The sequence below is a fragment of the Haliaeetus leucocephalus genome, unplaced genomic scaffold (genome assembly GCF_000737465.1).
Source record: "Haliaeetus leucocephalus isolate CR32 unplaced genomic scaffold, Haliaeetus_leucocephalus-4.0 Scaffold203, whole genome shotgun sequence".
Taxonomy (NCBI): Eukaryota; Metazoa; Chordata; class Aves; order Accipitriformes; family Accipitridae; genus Haliaeetus; species Haliaeetus leucocephalus.
This window is the reverse complement of record NW_010972639.1, coordinates 354,421-374,163: the sequence shown is the minus strand read 5'-3', so window position 1 is coordinate 374,163 and position 19,743 is coordinate 354,421. Positions and strand designations below refer to the sequence as shown.

General features: G+C 39.0%; 1 protein-coding gene across 1 annotated transcript in view; it reads left to right on the top strand.

The window, feature by feature from the left end:
- SLC12A2 (solute carrier family 12 (sodium/potassium/chloride transporter), member 2) overlaps nt 1-19,743 on the top strand; it is a 64,294-nt gene that overhangs the window by 1,952 nt on the left and 42,599 nt on the right. Inside the window, exon 3 of the mRNA XM_010566075.1 lies at nt 18,145-18,264. Coding sequence (XP_010564377.1) covers nt 18,145-18,264 — 120 coding nt within the window. The remainder of the gene's footprint in view (nt 1-18,144; nt 18,265-19,743) is intronic.

The window sequence follows — 19,743 nt, the reverse complement described above, 5'->3', positions numbered from 1 at the left end:
GGCTGCGCTCGGCGCTTGTGCGCCCCGGGGCGTGCGGGTGCTCGGTGCAGGTCGGCAGCGGCGGGGGGGAAAAAACCTGAAAGCTCGCTGAGCCTCGAGGAGGCGCAGACAGCGCGGATGCATCGGGTTGCTTGCGTCTTTTTTTTGTTTTGTTTTGTTTTCATGACGCAGTGAGGTGTCGTGTCCATCCCCCCCGCCCCCCGCATGTTTCTGGGAGATGGTCCCCATGGTGAGAGGCAGTTACAGCTGGAGATCTGCGAGGCAAACGTTTTTGCTGTAACCGAGAGAAACAGACGCAGCGGTTTTCCGCTTCTGATCCACACCACCTTTAACAGAGAGGGAATTCGGGGTCTGCAAGAAGTACTAGTTTGGGAAAGGGAATGAAAATGTTTGGAAGCGATGGGGGGGGGGGGAATAAAGAAGGATGCGCTCACTTTTGGTAGTGACAAGAGCTGGAAACGCATGCCTCTTCCCTCTGCACGCAGTGCCGAACCAAACCACCTTCTGGCGTGATGCAGAAGGCTGCACAGATACAGCCGAGGCTCCTTCTCCTTAAGGAGTCTTTTCAGTCGTGCTGAGTAGCCCTGCGTGTGAGGGCGTCATGGTCAAGGCTTCAAAAATTCTGAAGCTGTGCATGTCACGCTTTTTCTATTTTGGACTATTCACTCTGTTACTGGAGACAAATTGCATTGAGAGCTTATTTGCATTGCAGGCAGCCTTTATTAAAGGCAAGCTTTAGCTGAACTTGGAATTGATTTGAGGTATTTTTTAGATCATGATTAAGCTATTAAATTATCATGACTAAACTAAAGCCAGATCAAACCATTGCAATGCTGTTTTCTTGCAGTCTGAAAACTGCCTCTTGGTATTCAGCGGCGCTCTAAGAAGTCCGTGTTCTATATAGATTTTTCTGCTGGCTTTAGGGAAATAAAGGAACATGTGGGCCACATCCTAATGAAGCGAAGAATATTCTGTTTCCAGAACTTTTTTCATCCCACCTTTTACTCCTTATAGGTGGAGTTCCATGAGAAAATATATGTTCTTTTGAGACTGTCTTGTTTCACACCATTGTTAGGCAGTTCCGTGCATCTGCACTGGTCTGTGGGGTTTTTTGGGTGATTCTTGAAGTGTTTTTTGAAACCGATTTTTCATCTGTTCTGGTAGAAATAACTGTTTGGTGTGCTATAGAGATACTTCCTTGCAACATCTAAGATTAGATATCTAAATAATTACTAACTGTAACAGCAAATTACTTTTGCTTTTCAGGTCCACTCTGGATGGAGTTAAATGATGTTCTATACTCTGATTATAAGTTAGTATGGAATGGAAGTTGGCAGTTACTGTCTTGTGCATGGAGTTAGATATGCTATAAATAAGCCACATAACGTATGTGAAAACATACTTGTTTTTTCCTTTTTTTGATCTCTCCCCCCCCCCCCCCCCATTTCTGAGTCCTGATCCATGATGGGATGACCAGGTCATTAGATACTCTGTTCTGTAAGCAGAGCATTACTTGAATTGCCAAGCTTAGCAGATAGTTTTTTGGTGTGTTTATATTGCAGCAGTCTAGAAGGCTCTTTATGACACTGTTAAGACATTGCAGTGCAGAATCTAACTTATTCTGGAACTATAGTTTCTAAAAGTGTTAATTTCTTCATAAAGGATAAATGCATGGTAAGCAATTTTCTTGGTAGGTTGTGGCATAGAGGAGCTGTAGATGACCTAATTACAGGATCATTATCAGAACAGTTTCATTGTGAGCATTAATTTCTCAAATGTCATGAATTTATTCTGCAGTGTAGATAGGTGTCTAAATGAAGATATTTTAGCCATGTCCTGTCTGCTGTGCCCCCCCCCCCCAAACCACGCAACATTGGGGATGGAATATGCAATTTCAATTACATTTGATACTATGCTTAAGTATTAATTTCAAAAACAATCATAGTATAAACTTGAGAAGTTAAGTTGAAGTTCTGCATAGTAACTCAGCTGTTCTGTAGGAGGATGTTTCATTTCCAAAACAATTACTGTGTTAGCATTTAGGCTTACATGAAGAAGGGAAGCAATTGTTTTCACTTCAGACCTTAGCAAAATAGTTTGCAAGATAAAGTCGAGAACACAAAAGCTTTTAATAAGGGTGTGTCCTGCATTCTAATAGCATCGGATACTTATATTTTTCCCAGTTTCTGGAGTATAAAATATACCACATCTGTGATTATGTACTTGATTTCTGGCCACAGAGTGCTGATAACTTTTAAATCATGATGGTGCCATACTTTTATATGAAAGATATTCACAAAGCCATTGTGCTTTTTCCATTGTGTTTCAGGGGGCTTACTGTCTCCATTCCCAAAATGACTTCAGTACCTGCTGACTAACAGTAATGGTCTCTAGTGTTGAATAATACTATGCATTAAGGAGGATATTTCACTGACTTCCAAGAACTTGAAAAATTAACCTCCTCTTTAGCTGTGGTTTATGTACTAAATTATCTTGTACAGCATGTATGTCAAAGACTTAGTAGGGCAGCTGGTATAAACAACCTACCCAGTACCTTTACATAAAATTTGCACTCTGTAAAGACCTATTGTTACGCCCCTGCTTCTTGACCCAGTGCATCAAGGTTGGCAGTTATTTTGTGTTAAGACTGATCCAAAAATGTGTTCACTAGCCATGTGGTTCACTGCTTTGAATGTAGTAATTTCATCTTGCAGTTAGTTTGTGCTATTCTTTTTTCCTTTTAAAAAGTAAATAAATAGTGAGGCAGTGTTGTAGTAATGTTGATGCTAGTGCCAATTACAGAACAGATTCTTTTTTTCCTTAGTTTTATTTACACGTTTCATCTGTCTTAACTCTTCTACTGATTCTGTTCACACAGAAAAGGAAACACTGTTGGAGGAAGATGCAGTGTTTGAGGAAGATGCGCATTCACATATAGAGGGGGTGCCTTTTGATAAGGGTTTGTCTTGCTGTCCTGGTAGGATAGGTGTCTAACCACTTCAGGTTTCATGTGGCTGTTTCCAACAGTGGCTTTCCCAGCAGAGAAGAAAGGGATTGTTCTTGAAGGTGGTTGTGGAAACACAGTTGGGTAATGCTGCAGTACTCTGAAGTGGATGAATTGCATACTACTGATCTTGGTCTATCATGGTAAATTTCAAGTGAGGGGTCTTGTCTTCATATATCTTTGTAGATAGCCACAGTGATCAATCTGTTGCTTACCCAATGCTGTGCATTAGTTTTACTCTTCTTTAGAGAGATGTCAGAGGGAATTTGGTGATGCTGTTACAGTTGCCAATCTCATAGATAAAAGTGATGCTTTGCAGGAACATTAGTTTCCAGAGATGCAGAGGTGAGAGGATGGTTAGCAACAAAGAAGTGGGAGGGAAACAGCATACCACCATATGTAGGTTTTTGTTGCAGTTGCAGTGGTGTCCCCTGCCCTCTTGAGGGGATCTGCCTTCAGACAGTAGCAAGATCAAAAGTGTCCTAGCTTTTCTTATTTTTTTTTCTATCTCACAGTTTAGTAATATCTCTTTTGCCTAGGTCAGCTACCTCTGAGTAAAGCTATAGCCTGTAGAAGACATTCTGTCTGCCTTTGTCTTCTTCAATGTAAAAATTACCATGCTGTAATGTCACAGACCGTACGGTTCTGGAGGGCTAATACTTCTGAAGTATTCAGAATTGGACTGTGTTTTAGTAATCCACTACTATGCATTAACTTATAATTTTTGTGTATAGCATTGCCTTAATTGGGAAGCTTATATTTTTTGAGGAATAAAATTCACAGTACGTGAGTGATCCTGATTTGGTATGTCTCTTATGCAGTCATTTAAGCTGTGGTAAGTGGATATTATGTCAACTAAGCCCCCTGCTGGTAGCCTTGTTCTGTTGTTTGTTAAAACACTCACTGAAAGTACTAGCTGATTCCCTTGACAGGCTAGATGGTAGTGATCTTGGAGGAAGATTTTTACACCACCCCCACCCTGCCAGCCCAAATTAAAAAAAACAAACAAAGCCCCAAAGGCATTTAAAAACACAAGTGTGCTTTTCTTCCTCCCACACATAAATTCATGCACCTGTCCTCTGAATTTGGAGACAGAAATAAGAAAGAACACATTACTGATAGTCTTGATGCAGAATTGAGGTTTTTTGTTTGTTTTTACTCAAGTTGGATGGCTATAATTCTTTTAAACTATCTTTCTGGCTTTGATTTGTAGTTTCCTGAGCATTGCAGTTTTGTGATAACTTAAAATGTTTAACTTAATCACAGTGAAAAGGCTGTATATGGCATTCCTTTTTAACAAAGAATGTATTCTCCCTTGAAAATGTTGAATGACTGCTGCACCTCTAACTTTTTTTTTTCCAGTTCTTGGTTTGTGTCTGCTTAGGCTGTAAAGAAAACAGAGCTCAGCTAAAGATGCATAAAAGGCTAAAAGATGATTCCAGATGATTCTGGGTTATCAAGTTAGCTGACCATGTTATATAAGGTCTATCTTTTAAAACCTCCTTCCTCTCCTCTCCCTCTGCTGAAGACTGAGACCCTCTTGCAGATAGTTTTTATTGTACTACTTTGCTGAATCTTGCTTACAGTCAGTAGGTCTCCTAGTTCTTGAGTCAGTGTGATTTAATTTGGATAGCTTCTTTTCCTTCTTGCTGTCCTTTATATTTGTAATCAGAATTTAAAATTTTCTTTCTGAACTTCATTGTACTAAAATAAACCAAGAGAAACTCTTTTAGTCTCTGTGCTCTTGGATGTCATAGAAGCCTTTAATTTGTAACTGCTCTTGTTTTTCAAAAGTGATGAACAGTGAGCTCAATGCACCTGTGCTCAGATGAGGCTTTACTAGCATCATGCAAAGTGGTGTTTTTATGCTTTTTCAATCTGTGTGGAGAATTCTCACTTTGTTTATCATGATACTGTGCTTAATTAACCACCATCTTCATCAAGGGAAAAAATTACTGTACTGTTCTGTTTGCAGCAGTAAATCGTTCATTAGTCCTTCAGGGTTTGTATTTTACGACGACCATGTGTATTTTGTAATTTTACATCCTTTGATGCTTGAATCTCTTATCTGATCTTTGTGATAAGTCTTTAGTCCAAAACACCTATGGAATACTGAAACCCTTGAACTGTGTTCAGCAGACTGATAATATTGCTTTTACTGCTTTGTTTTTATCTTGTTCCAGAGAAGCTGGAAATAACTGTTAATGGGTTATAGTTTGACAGCAAAAGTGTGGGCTCCTCTTGAAAGGGGTAAACTCTTGTGCTCTCTCTTGTAGTGATGTTTGTATTTTTGAGTTGGATCTTGGAACTGATGTGCTTTACAGAAAGCAAACACCCCCCTTGAACTGCAGAATCTTGCACTGGATGTGGTGAGTCAGTTCACTGATCCAGTACACCAGTGGCCTCCACAATCTTTTTGGCTGCACACTTGTATCTAAAAATTTTTTCAGGATGCATGCCTAATATACATATATTTATTTACTTATCAGTTTTATATGTGTACTACTGTACTGATATTGTGTATGGTACAAAATAAAAATTAAAGGATGAGATAAAGATGAAATAAACATTTTCAGGAATCTTTTTGTACTTTATTAACATTACAAAAAAATATTTTCTTCCCACACTCCCAGTGGACTGTCTTGTGCACCCCTTGGAGAGCACTGCAGTGTACTATGAACGTCTTGAGTGCTCATGTCAGAAGAAAAGGCTTTGTAATTTGTCAGAAGAGTACAACTAGGGAAGGAAGGAGGGAGTGCCTGTTTGGAGGTTTGTTTTTTTTTTTTTAATAAACCATTCTTTGCTGACATGTTGTTAGTATCAATGACTAGTTCAAGACCAGAACCTGAAAGAATAGCAATAACTTCTCTCTAGCTGGGCAGCTTTTCTTTAAGCGTGAGCTATTTGAGAACTGGTTAAAGAGGAAGGTGCTGCAGAATTAATCTTCATCTTAACTTTTTCCCTTTTGGTACTGCATTTGATTAGACCTTAGATGATTTTCATTCTTGAAGAACATTCTTGCAGAGGAGGAGGTTGGCAAGATCAGTATCTTGGAGTAATTCAAACCAGTGTACTACATCTTCTCTTGTGTCCTTTAGATTTTTTTCTTAAAGCTGCATATAATATTTGTGCATGAACAACCACACACACATTTTCCCCCTCTTTGTGGTATAGGTGTTGTGGTTTAAGCCCAGCTGGTAACAAAGCCCCACGAAGCCATTCACTCTGTCCTCCCCCTGCCACCCCCCGGACCCAGTGGGATGAGGAGGAGAAGATATGGAGAAAAGCTCGTGGGTCGAGACAAAGACAGGGAGGGATCACTTGCCACTTATGGTCATGGGCAAGAGACAGGTTCAACTTGGGGAAGAAACAAAATCAATTTAATTTACTACCAATGAAATAAAAACAAGGGTAATGGGAAGTAAAACCAAATCTTAAAACACCTTCCCCCCACCCCCCCTTCTTCCTGGGCTTAACTTTACTCCTGATTTTCTCTACCTCTTCCCCCCCCAACAGCGTAGGGGGAAGGGGAATGGGGGTTGGGGTCAGTTCATCACACATTATCTCTGCCGCTCCTTCCTCCTCAGGGGCAGGACTCCTTGCTCTTCCCCTGCTTCAGCATGGGGTCCTTCCCACTGGAGACAGTCCTCCATAAACTGCTGCAGCGTGGGTCCTTCCCTTGGGCTGCAGTCCTTCAGGCACAGGCTGCTCCAGTGCGGGCTTTCCCATGGCGTCATGGCCACCTTCGGGGACATCTACCTGGTCTGGTGTGGGGTCCTCCCCAGGCTGCAGGTGGGCATCTGCTCCCCTGCTCCCCTCCATGGGCTGAGGGGGGGGACAGCCTGCTGTCTCACCACGGGCTGCAGGGGCATCCCCTCCTCCAGAGCACCTCCTCCCCTCCTTCTTCACTGACCTCGATATCTGCAGAGGGGTTCCTCTCACATTCCAATCCCACTACTCACTGCAGGTTCCCCTTCTTAAATCTGTTCTCCCAGAGGCTCTACCACTGTCGCTGACTGGGTTGGCCTGGGCCAGTGGTGGGTCTGACTTGGAGCTGGGGAAACTTCTGGCAGCTTCTCACAGGAGCCACCCCTGCAGCCCCTCCGCCGCTACTAAAAGCCCACCACACAAACCAAAACCAAAAGGTAATAGCAATCACAATATGGTCATTTTGTTCACTTCTGAGAATTTTTTTTTAAATAGTTGACTTAGAACTGTTTGCCTTTCAGTATTTTGGAAGCTGTCCAGTTCTGGCAGCTTGAGTGTATGGAATGTCTCTTGATTTATTTCTACACTTCAGCATGCTGATTAGGCCTGATCAACTTAATAAAATTTCTTTTTATCCATTAAAAACTAAGATGCGTTATCTGTGCCTGGTAAACTTAACTGACTTAAGGATGAGGTGTTTAAAAAAAAAAGTAAAAGATTCCTAAAATTCCATTTTGACAAGGAAGCTTTATCTCTTGCATCTTCATTTTGCTAGTTAACTTTCCTTCAAATGAATTGCTTCTATTTCACATTATTCAGGGTTTTTTTAAGTCAAAGAAAACAGCAATGTCAGTTTCAGCTGTAAAGAAACTGTCATGCTAGGTTAGTGTTTCAACTTACCCTGAGGGTGTAGTGGTAGAGAGACTCCGAAGAGTATTCCAAGTAACATTGCTCTTGAGCTGTAAGCAATTTGGCAGCTTTGGCTTGAACGTAGTGCTGTGCCAGTACAAGTAAGTGCTGTGCTACATGGATGTACCAGCCCTGCTCAGTGCTGGCTCATGGGCCGTGCCTGTAGCTGTATCTATCACTTCATGGCATGACATTAAAAATTCAGTCAGTACTTAATTGATATTTTTAAGATTATTTCAATGGGCTGTTTAGTCTATTGTAAGAAAATAGGTTAAATGTAATTTTTCATGAACTTACTACACTTAGAACTAGACTTCTAATTAAAATGGAAAGTTTTATTAAGGTTACTGGTGCATAGTGTGGTACACTTGCTCCCCATCCTCCACCTCTTGAATGGAAAGTCCATCATTCTGTTTTGCAGAAGTGGATGAAAACTGAAAGGTGTTACGAGCAAGAATGCTTCAAATTAACCTCTTTGGGGGGATGGAGTATAGAAGACTTGGGAATTTGCTGTGCTGGAAACAAGTTCTTGAGAAAGACTGAAATGGATTCTCTTTTGTACTTATTTACTGAACATTGTATTTCTCAGACTATACTTGAATATGTAAACTGCTATGCAAGAGCGTTGCTAATAGGACTTGATTCAGCTCTTATGCAATCAAATGCTGCATCTGCTTCATTCTGCAGAACAAGAAAATTACATGAAACGCTTAAAAGGTCTCTAACCATTAGAGGTGTATCAGAGTTATGTTTTTAATATAATCAAGTGAAAACTACCTGTGTTCAGAGCCTTGGATCTGTTTTCCTGAGAAGTGTGATTCCTCTTTTCATGCCAATGGATCTCAAAAGGAATATGATGGTCATTGCACGGTAATAAATAATTGCTTTGATAAGTATTACCTTGAGAATAATTTATAGTACAGTGGTTCTTCTGGAAAGGACCGAATACATTGATGCAGTAGGGACACTAATATCTTGGTTCTGGAGAGGGCAAGACAGGAGTGATCCATCAAAACCAGAACTGAGGTGTATTCTTGAGGTATGAAATAGACTACATGTATTTCTTCCTCTTAAGCTGGCTGGATTGGTTGCCCCTACACTTTTGCAGGAAGTCATGCCTCCTTTTTTGTGACTAGATGTTAATGGTGCAATTTCCTGCTAACTAGAAGAATTAGAGAGACTGGCAAAGGAAGTTTGTTCTTTTTTTTTTTTTTTTATGGTGGCAGACCATGTTGACTATTCTTGACAGGAAGGCCTCACTTTGCCTACAGTGTTTCTGGGGGTGCAGAACATAAGCGTTGTGGGCCTACCATGGGGTAGCTACACTGCATAGCTGCTGAACAGAGCTCTTTTCTCATTGGTCTCTAATTCTCATGATCAGCTTGCTGAGAGTATTCATATCATCCTGTACTTATGGAGGGATGTATAAATCAAGTTGTGAAGATGTAGAGAGTTTTCTTTATGTTGATGCTTTTGCAAAATGCTCTTGAAGTGCTGTTTTTGGTATGGAGGAAGAAAAATACTATTTCTATTTCAGATAGGATACCGCTCTTGCAGACCTGCATATGTCAACAAAACTTTGCTGCCATGTCATATGTAAAAGCCACTTGAAAGGATTCCATCTGGTCACACCATACTGGCTGCCGGCTTTCAAATCTCAGCCTTTGCATGACTATCTAGACTTCAGTGCTTTCCTCTGGAACTTCTCTTCTGTAAATACAGCTAGTCCTTCTCTGTTAGAATGCAAAGATTTGAATCTGAACTTCCTATGCTAATATTGTGACAACTAGATCAAATGGTGTTGACACTGTCACTGTTTCCAGAGGCACTGATTAGTAATCTACGTTGAGAGAGGCTTTATTTTGATGTGATGCTTAGGAAAGCATTACAACTTTTTTTCCTTATAAAGGGCTGATAACTCAAAATTCCTGGTGATGCAGTAGAGAAAGCAGGTAGAGGAGGGAATGAGATCACCATTAGAATATTACACAATGTTCTAATGCCTGGATTACTTAAGTGACATGATGAGTTAGTGGCTGTGGGATACTGCTGTGACGATCAAGTTCTTCAAGATCAGTCAAGGACCAGATTCTGTGTATTTTCACCAAAGTACTCCTGAGTGTGGGCAGATTTGCTGTTGCTTCATTTCTGAATTTGTTCCAGGCCTTTCCCTTCAAGCAAAAGTCTACCAGATTGCAGTTTGTACCCATCCTGTATTAGGAGGGGAGGTTCATAATCACCTCCTTAAAGAGAAAAGTCCATAGCCTTTGTGTGGTTAGTAGGCTGAGAGATCAGTCAAAAAAAATTGTGTGCATGTAAGATGTTAAGTGGTGGTGAGCTTTATAAACAAGGTTCCTCTATCTGTCCTTTGTAAGTATACCACGTTGAAAAAAAGATGATTTGCTCCAAAGCTGAAATCAAATACCTGAGTAAGTCTCTTGATTAACAGTCTTGCTAGCCTGGTTAGTATATCATACTACTTGTAAGATTTGAGAGGAAGTATGGATGATTCTCTATCCCTTTAAAAGAAGTAAAGTAAAAATAGCTTTTAAAATCAGAAAATACACACGCACACACAAATTGCTTAATGTTTCTCTGTTAAAAGCAGTATTGAGTTGCAAGACGCTGAAATACAAGCTGATGGCAGAGACATGTATGTGGCTAATTCTTCAGTTGACATGCTCATTGTAACTATAAATTTCTTCTGTTTAAAATGGTTCTGCTGTAATCAAAGTACAACAGACTTTAATTTCAGCTTAAGATAACATTAACGTTTTGTGTTTGATGCAGTCTCTTTTAAAATCTCTGCAAGTGGATGCCAAAAGGATTTGCTGCTGTATTTTAAATTTGTAACTGTAGAGAAGGTAATATAGCCAAAGCACTTAAGTTTTGGTCTCTTGATTGCAAACCTGAAAAGGATTTCCTTTGAGGTGAGTAACCAATGGTTGAAGCTGTTCATGTTTGATTCCAAGGTATCCTGAGTTTTAAGAACAGATCATGTATTATCTGGGTATTTTATCTCCTGTTGCTGTAGGTAACTGCTGGGTGACATTTAATGGGTTAGTAGGCTTTTTTTAGGTTATGACTGTAAAGATACTGGAGCTACAGTACAGTAGCAGCATTTTACATGTGTTTCAAACAAGGAATGCGAATTATAAATTCTATTAGCAAATCTGCTATAATTCATTCCTGATTTAAAACCAAGCAGTGAAGTACCTAATATAACTGCTGACTTTTCTGAACTGCCATCAACAGCTAGTCATTGCACAATGACTAGCAATGTTCCCTGAAAGTGTGTGGTTTTTGAGTTTGTTTTTTAAAGAAAATGCTAAGAAGGTATTTAGGCAGACTGAGATGTCTTGAACATGTCCTCTGCCATGTTTTCTTTTGCATGTGTTACCTGACTGGGTTTTTCCCACTGGTAGCAATACTAATCACTCAGGCTTCCCATCTAACTCCTGAAAAACCTGAACACCTGAATCTGTTTTGCTAACTTGGCAAGTTTATTTTTAACTAACGAATTACTAGCAAATTGTAAACAGCTCTAGGTGTCCGTGGAAGCTACTCTTTTTAATGAGTAGCAATCTTTAAGTGAAAGGCAACTGTGTTCACTTGGATTATCACCCTGTTTGAAGGACCAAAGATTCAGACTATTACATCTGTTAGTAAGATGTATGTTAGTGATGTAATTAAGATGTAGAAAGTGAAAATCTACTTTCAATTTTAGAATTTGCACTTTCACTGCTCTTTCATCAGAATGAGGGCTATTATGAAGAATTAATCGAGAGTTGGGCACGCTAGTTCTTAGTTTCCTACTAACTCATGATAACCCTATCGCCATCCTTATCCCAGCAGAGGACAGGTGATGAAGAACTAGAACTGCATGCAATATTTAAAATTACAGAATTGTTTTTCTGGTTTTATGATCATTTCTCTTAAATTGTTACTGTGTAACAAGGTGATAGTGTTCTGAAGATATGTAGGGTAGGCCAGAAAAAGAGTTCTTTCAAGGGTAGTGAGAGATGTAGACAGCATATGGTTTTTTTCCTTATTTTGCTTTCATAGGGATTGAGTTTCCAGTTCCTAGGTCTAAGAAGATTCTTCTGCATTGTTTGATAGGTCTAAGTAGCCAATTGCCTTTTTTAAGAAATAGCTGTTTCAGTCAGGTTTGGCTATGATACTTGCTGTCTACTTCTGGGGTTTTAATGGAAGGGAGGCTTAGGTATATTCATTGTGGCATAAATGAAAGCAATGAGGCTATCTAACAAAGGTTTAAAGTTAGCACTTCTGAAACAGATCAGTATAGAGATGAAAATAGCTGTTTGTCAACAACAGTATTACCAGTGTTACCAGTTTACAAAATAGACTGTCCATGCCAATACTGACCGTCTTTAAGAGAGTTTTTTGTAGAGTAAGATGTTTTGAAAGTAATTACCTACAGTACTTATTCCCTCTTAGAGATGTTTGTTTCCCTTACAAAAAACACTTGAAAACTGTCAGATCTGGCAGAGATGTTTTTCGAACTTAGCTTTAAAAACTTGCTGTGATTTGTTGTTAGTCTACAGAGCGAAGTTAAGAAGAGTTATCTCAGCCATTTTGAACAGTGGTTCATTGAAAAAAATGGTTACAAACAGTAGTCAGTGTCACCAGATCAAGTCAAAGACTGGTGAGAACTTAATTTTCCTCTCACATAATTAAGTACTGAAATACTTTGTATTCTCAGACAATCAAATTTGAGACTTTTCTTGATAGAGTATTAATCACAGGACTCAATCTTGGGTCCCTGGACAACAATATGCTTAAAACCATTCCACAGAGATTTAGACATTTTGGAAAGGAAACTCAGTGCTCTTGGTTTCTTTCACCACTGGTTAGATAAAAGCATGAAAACATAAAAACAGCTTATCAAAGACTCTTAGGCACAAACTGGGAATTTTATGACTGCAAACATTAGCATGCTGCAAAACCAGTGTTTAAAGAACAGATGTGTTTGATACAGTTTAGTGTTCTACAGACAACATTTAATAGCTTGCTTATTCTTTGGTAGTGCAGTATCACACTTAAATATATTTGTACCAGTACAAACTGTTTGCAGAAGTTGTCACTGTTGCATGAGAGGTAAACACCTATGTCAGCAGGATTATTCTATGCATACAGTACATCTAGCACTTTCTAAACCTTTTATTCAGATCATTAGAAGTCTCATAGGTGACGTGGGAGGAAGAATCTGAAAGTTCATTCCAGGAGGCAAAGTGGAATGCTTGCTTATCCAAAACAAGATTTTTAGTCTTTAAAAATAGTGGGAAGTGTTAGGATCTTCTGGGCAGAATGTTTAGTAATTCTGCTGCTGTTGATAACTTCCTTCAATCTGTCATTTTTATTTTATCTACACTCTGGGTAAAGTATGTTTGAATTAGAAAAGTAAAAACAAACGTTAATAAGCTTTTCTTCCGTGTATGTTTTGAGCTGTGTTAACTCTGAAAATCTTCTGTACTGTCAAGTTTTGTACTTGAGTAGCCATAGTCTTAACTGTGTGCAGCTATAGAGTTGGGCTATTTAGGAGTATCATCTCTACAAGTAATGATTTTTCCACTGTTGAGACAGCTGGCATGCTACATCTGGATCAATACATTTTACTGGTTGCTTCCTTCCACGAAAAGAAGTTCTTAAAAATGGTGATGCCTGTGAAGATAACCTTTGGGAGAAACAAGAAATTGTTATGGTAAGGTGTAGTGAACAGCTTGGTAGTAATGCTGGAAGCCGCAGTGAAGGAGTGCTGAAGATGTGTGCAGGTATCTCGCTCTTGTGAAGAACGGTTCCGCTGTCCGTGATGATTGCTGCAAACATCCCTAACCACAAAGCTCCTAGCAGGTGAAAGCATGATCCTGTTGTTGAGGCTTTGACTGTAGCTGGTGAGGACATAGACCCATTGCTGAACAGAATTGTGGTACCTGTGTTGGTAAAATATGGTTCTCAGGCAGCTTCCCTTATTTCCTGTCCTCCGTAAGCTTGTTAAATGGTGAGAGCACCATGCTCAGTGTCAGAATATGTAAGTACAAAGCAGTTTTAAATATAAGCAGCTGTTCTGTTGATTAAATATAGTGGAATGCCATTTTTATATTTCCTTGCAGCAACTGGAGCTTGAAAAGACTAGGTTCTTGATTTTCTTTAAGGTTTTGATAGTATTAGCTATTTAAATCAGCTTCAGTACTATAGCCTACTAAGATAAGAAAAAGCTACTGTTTTGAAGCCTTTCTAAGGAATTTGTATGAGGAGAAGCCCATACTATATGCCATGTGCTAAACCTGTAACTGATCACATTTGAGAGATGGAAAAAGAGCAGTTAAATAAATGCTCTACTCCTAGGTGCTTCTTTGGCCTCCCTTTGTAGAATAGTAATGGCAATAGGAAGGATTAGTTAAAGAAGTTACTACTTGGGACTTGCCAAATCAGGCAGACGGTAAAGTAAGCGGTCTGTCTGAAGAACCACATAGTCTTAGATACAAACTTGCTGATTGTCCTGTCCTTTACTTGGGGCTTCCATGTTGTGATACTTGAAAAGAAGCAAGAGTAGAAGACTTCATGTGCATCTGTCTATTCTGGTGTCATCTCATACCATTCAAGATAGCCTAACAATGTTGCCTTTAAGATGGGATCTAGATAAATTCACCACAGATAAACGTGCTGCATGACACAGACCACTATCAAGAACTCTCAGTAAAACTAAATAGCAGTTTTTACTGATGAGAAACTTTTCCATGCACCACTGTATTTTAAGCTGTGTGTGAAAAATCTTAGATGTCTTCTAGCTAACAAGTCTTTTCTCATTACTAATCCACTTCTAATAAATGTGGAGGCTATTCACAATTGGCACAAATAACTTATTGTTACGATCCAGTACTGGAGATGAAATAGTAGATTATCTGTACTTTTCAGTGCACTGTGATACAGCAATGGAAATTTCTGTGTAGGAACAGAATTTAACTGTTTCTTGGCTGAATTCCTATCAGTGTATGATAGAATTGTCAACATGTAAATGTATCTTATTTTTCCTTTTAACAGTGCATTTGAACACCATAACTCAGTGTCCTTTGGACTGATTAAATAAAATACACTATTTTGATTAAAAAGTTGTGTTAGTAACAGCATTTTTGATCTGAAATGCTAAAACCTTCTCTTTTCTTTCCCCTTTTGTTACACCCCCTCCAAATCCACAGTGTGTTAGTGTTTTTTACTGTTGATGAAGATCTTATCGTACATGTATTGCTGTTCTAAAATAGTGCTAGTGCATTTTTTTCCATTCAGTATGTGACTTGAGAAGAAGCATTGTTTCCTCATGAGCACAAGCATGAAAAATACTACGCCTGCTTTATTTACAGCTGAGACCACAGTGGTGCTCTCTTAATCTCACATTAAAGCGCTGAACTTGGAGCCTTGTGTAGTGGAATTCTTTTGTGCCCACACTCTAATATCTGTTCTGACTGGTGCTTTATTGGGCACCCACTAGCACTAATAACCAGCAATAACCTTTCAGTTATTACATTTTGCGCGTGCTTCAAAATGCTCTCCTAAGAAATATTGCATAGTGTGGAGAGACAAGACACACAGAACAAAACTTTCTTGTTTTCATAGTGTGCGTATCTTGGAGCTGATCTGGTAACTGATAACTCAAGATATCAGTTGCGAGCCATTATCTCCTTCCCAGAATACAACAGGCTGAGCTATGGGCTTGTTTGAGCACTATAGAAAATGTGTAGCTATCACATGGTGGTTGAGGTTCGAAGTGACCTCTGGAGGTCATCTTGTTGATACACGCAGGTTTTACCAATACCTGGCCAGCCATGGTCATATGCTAAAGTATATAATTGTCTCTTACACTAGATATTAGGATATTCACCACCTTCTCTTAAAACCTAAATGTGCAGTAAATGAAAACTTTCAGCTTGTTTAAAAAAAAAAAAAAAGTGTCGTGACTCAGTATTACAGCAGAACTACTTTAGTAGCATATAATGTTTCAGTATTTTAGGACATTAAGATACAGATTTCTATCAGCCCTTCCGTGATCCTCCCTGACCAGTCTTTTCAAAGAACAATTTTATTGTTTCTTAATAGAGACATGACGTGCCTTTTTATAATACCAGAAGATGTTATCAAATGTTGGCTGTTTTGTTGGCCAGAGCATAAAATCTGCTTGGATAATATAAATGTGACTCCCTTTATGCAAAGCTTTAAAATTGTTGCAAGTACAATGTGATGCTTTTCTATGAGAAATAAGAATGGATTTTGTATGAAGGAATAATAATATATAGTTAGACCGTTGCATGCTTGATTGGAGGTTTTGTTGCCATGGTTGTGAACATGTTTATTAATCTGTCCTTTGTTTTAATGTATCTTTTTTTTCTTTTTTCCTCCCCACTTCTGAAGGTGGGTGGGGGAGAAGCAGGGAGAAACTTCTAGTAAGTGCTGCTGGAAACAGCAGAATCTGATGAGGGAGACATTAATACCTAGAAATTTTTGAGATTTATTCCTGCCTTTCTAGAAAAGTCATCTGAAGGATGGATACTCAAGGGTATCAGAGCAGGGCAGTATGTAGGCTCATTCTTTTCTGTCATGAGCTCCAGATGTGTCTGAGTTGGGTGAGGAGCCTTGTTAGAGGGCTCTCTGTTTCCTCAGTTCTGGCTTAGGCAGGTCAGCATAGGCTCAGCAAATGAGTGGTAGCTGTATGTATTGAATTAAAACTAGTTAGTTACTGTTCTACTTCTTGACATAGAGATGCTAGAGTTAATTCTGTGTAAAATCTTAAATGTAGCAGCATGGTAATTCTCTTTTTTGGTCCTCACCGTTCTTCTTACCACTCTAAATGGATCACGTACCACTTCTTGCTTGATTTGGTTTGAGTACCTGAATACAAATAATCAGCAAATCAATAGATTCTTATATGTGTATATAGCACATAGATATCTATCTTCTTTTTTTTAATCCCTTCTGGAGACAAGAAAACCTACTATTTAAGAAAGCTGTCTGTTAAAGGTAATGATCTGCAAACTGATCATGATTCTGCTTACTGGTTGAAAGCTTATGCCATACAGGTTCTCCAGATGTGTTGCAGGTACAGCTGGTTTTATGAGAATTTCATAATGCAGAGTCAGTGAGAGAAGCACTGACATGAATCAGTGCTAATGACCTTCAGATAAGGCTGACATAATCTGTTTGGGTTTTTTTATTTGTTTGTATGTGTACTGCAATTGTAAGGGGATATGGATGACACCCTTCATAAGTGATAGGTCTATAAATATTTCCTCTGGACTCTGTGCTGATGGTGTATTTGGTATTAATGTATCAGGAGGAGGTATTTAATACAGTATCTCACAATAAACTTTTTTACTGTGTATCTTCACCATGGAACATACTTCTTGAAAGCATAATGTGGGTCCAGTCTATTTTGTGTCTTATTTAGCAAATGGAAGTTTTGCCCTTTACCTCGTTGGGATTGGACCTCTAATTGCTTAAATGTTTTCTAAGCCCTCTGGGATGCAGGCTGCTTCACAAATACTGCTTGAGTTGGTTTGCTGAATAGTATTCTCTGAATGGTATTCAGGGTCTTTCTGGTATATTCACTCTTTATACTTGTTGCCTTGGATAGCTAACATACTTTGCTTAGAGTGCTTCCTGCAGATTTCTTGCAGCAAGTGTAGGAAATATTTGAGTTTAAATTTTTAGGTGTTTTCCTGGCTTGGCAAAACAAAACTGCCTTTTGAAAAGCAAGCATGCAACAAGTATGTGTATATACACATATATTTTTAATATATAGCAAACAATTAAGATTTCTGCATTGTAAGGCTGAGAGTTGTAAAGAAAAGCCACAAGCTGGTCTTTGTTCATGGGACTGATGTTTTTTGCATCTGTCATCCTTCCCTTCTTTTAAACAGGAAGAGTGTTTGGGAAGAGACTTCTCTCCTTCTCTCTGAAATGCCACTCTCCCACCCTCCTTTCTAGCAGCATCGCCTTACAATGAATAGTAGAATAGTTTGCAGGGAAGTGAATAATTTATTTCCTGAAAAATTGATCAAATGACAGCTAAGTCTGAACTGCAGGAAATGCTATAGCTGAGACCAGTAACTTGTGGTAGAACTATATAAACTTTCAGATTAAGAAGTAAAACTTGCTGTGCTGTAGAAGTAGCTGAATTTGAAATCTTGTAGCTCTTTTTCTAAAAGACCAGGTGTTTATTTCTTAGGGATGTAGAAGTGATTCCTAAAAATATTTATTACTCTGACTGCTAACAGTTTGCTCTAACTGAAGCAGAATACCCAAGTCATCAGTGTAAGTTTGTTTTATATTCCTTGCAATCTGTGAGATGTGCCTCATGCAAGGAACATAAAGGAAAAATTTAAACCTTGTGCTGTGTCATTCTTTAATTTTTCTGTTTGCACGAGCAGATGGATTTTTTAACAACATGAATATGAAATGCCCTCTCTACTCTGTTAATCACATAAAACATAAACTTTATTTCCCCCCCCAAGGAGCCCTTTGAAGATGGCTATGCAAATGGTGAGGAAGGCACACCAGCTGGGGAAGCAGCTGCCACTTACACACCTGATAGCAAAGGGGTGGTCAAGTTTGGCTGGATAAAAGGTGTATTGGTAAGTTTGATGTATTGTGCCTCAGTTTCTTACAGATATGATCTTTCTAATAACCTTTTTTGAGAGGGATTGTGATAGCGCTGTATAAAGAAAATATGTATGAGAGATGTGAAAAATGCCATAATTTTAGGAAGACTTGCTCTTACTTGTACTGAATTTTAAAGAAGTAGATACTTCAGGTTTTGAAGGGATCATGGTTTCTTAACACAGGTTTTACAGTTTTGAAGTTGCATGATTTCCAAGAAGGAAAAAGGTTATTTAAGTATTCATATGTAGTAGAAAAACTACATATTAATCTTAAGTGACAAAGACAAATGCAAATGGAGAGAATACACTTAATGTGTGCTCACTTTGGATCTGTAAAGTTTTGGGCTGAAGTATTAGAAAAATATATATTTATTTATTTATAGATAAGCAAAAAAAAAAAAAAGTGTTGAGGAGAGTACCTACCTGTATATGGCAAAACTTGACCAGGATTAAGTATTTAAATTTTGTTGAACCTGTTACAAAAAGTCATCTTCTTCTAAGTTGTGGAAGTCTTAAAAATACATACAATATAGTAATGGTGGAAAAAACTGAGTCTGTCCCCATTTGGAGTAGTGAAAAATTAAAGGTGACATGGTGGATTTTATTACAAGTACATTCTAATTTAATATTTTGGAAATGAGGTACCATGATTAATATGTACTCTCCAAAGCTATAAGAATTTATAGTGGTGGCTGGAAATGCAACAATTGGTTAAAACATGCTGAACTTGAGCATTCAAAATACCTAACTTCAGTTCAGCAAGCTTCCACTGTGTATTAGCAACTTCCTTACAAGTCTTGAAGTAGCCATATTCTCTACCTTGGGAGAAGGAGAGTGCCTGTGGTAGCTGTGAAGCAGCTGTTACAGACTTCTATTGAAGTACCCCAAGCAAGGACAGAGTTGTTAATTTTAAAGCAGGTATGAAGCTGACTTTGAATTTCTCCAAACTCAAATGCTGTATTGGACTATTTTTGTAAGCAACAATTCTAAGTATTAAAGAGTTACGGGGTAAATGTTGCTGACCATTTTCTTCCAAAGTCAATTTAAAAGTTTCAAGGAGGATGATCTCCTTTTCAGTGGTTTGAAAGTTGCAGTTAGTAGTTCCTAGTTAGGCTGTTGTGGTTTAACCCCAGCCAGCAATTAAGCCCCACAGAGCCACTCACTCAATCCTCCCCGGTGGGATGGGGGAGAGAATTGGAAGAGTAAAAGTGGGAAAAATCCTGGGTTGTGAGATGGTGACAGTTTAATAGGCAAAGCAAAAGCCGCGTGCGCAAGCAAAGCAAAACAAGGAATTCATCCACCACTTCCCGCCAGCAGGCAGGTGTTCAGACAACTCCAGGAAAGCAGGGGTCCATCACGTGTAGCAGTTACTTGGGAAGACAAATGCCGTAACTCTGGACATCCCCCCCCCCCCCCCCCCCCCCCCCCCTCCCCCCCTCTTCATCTCCCGGT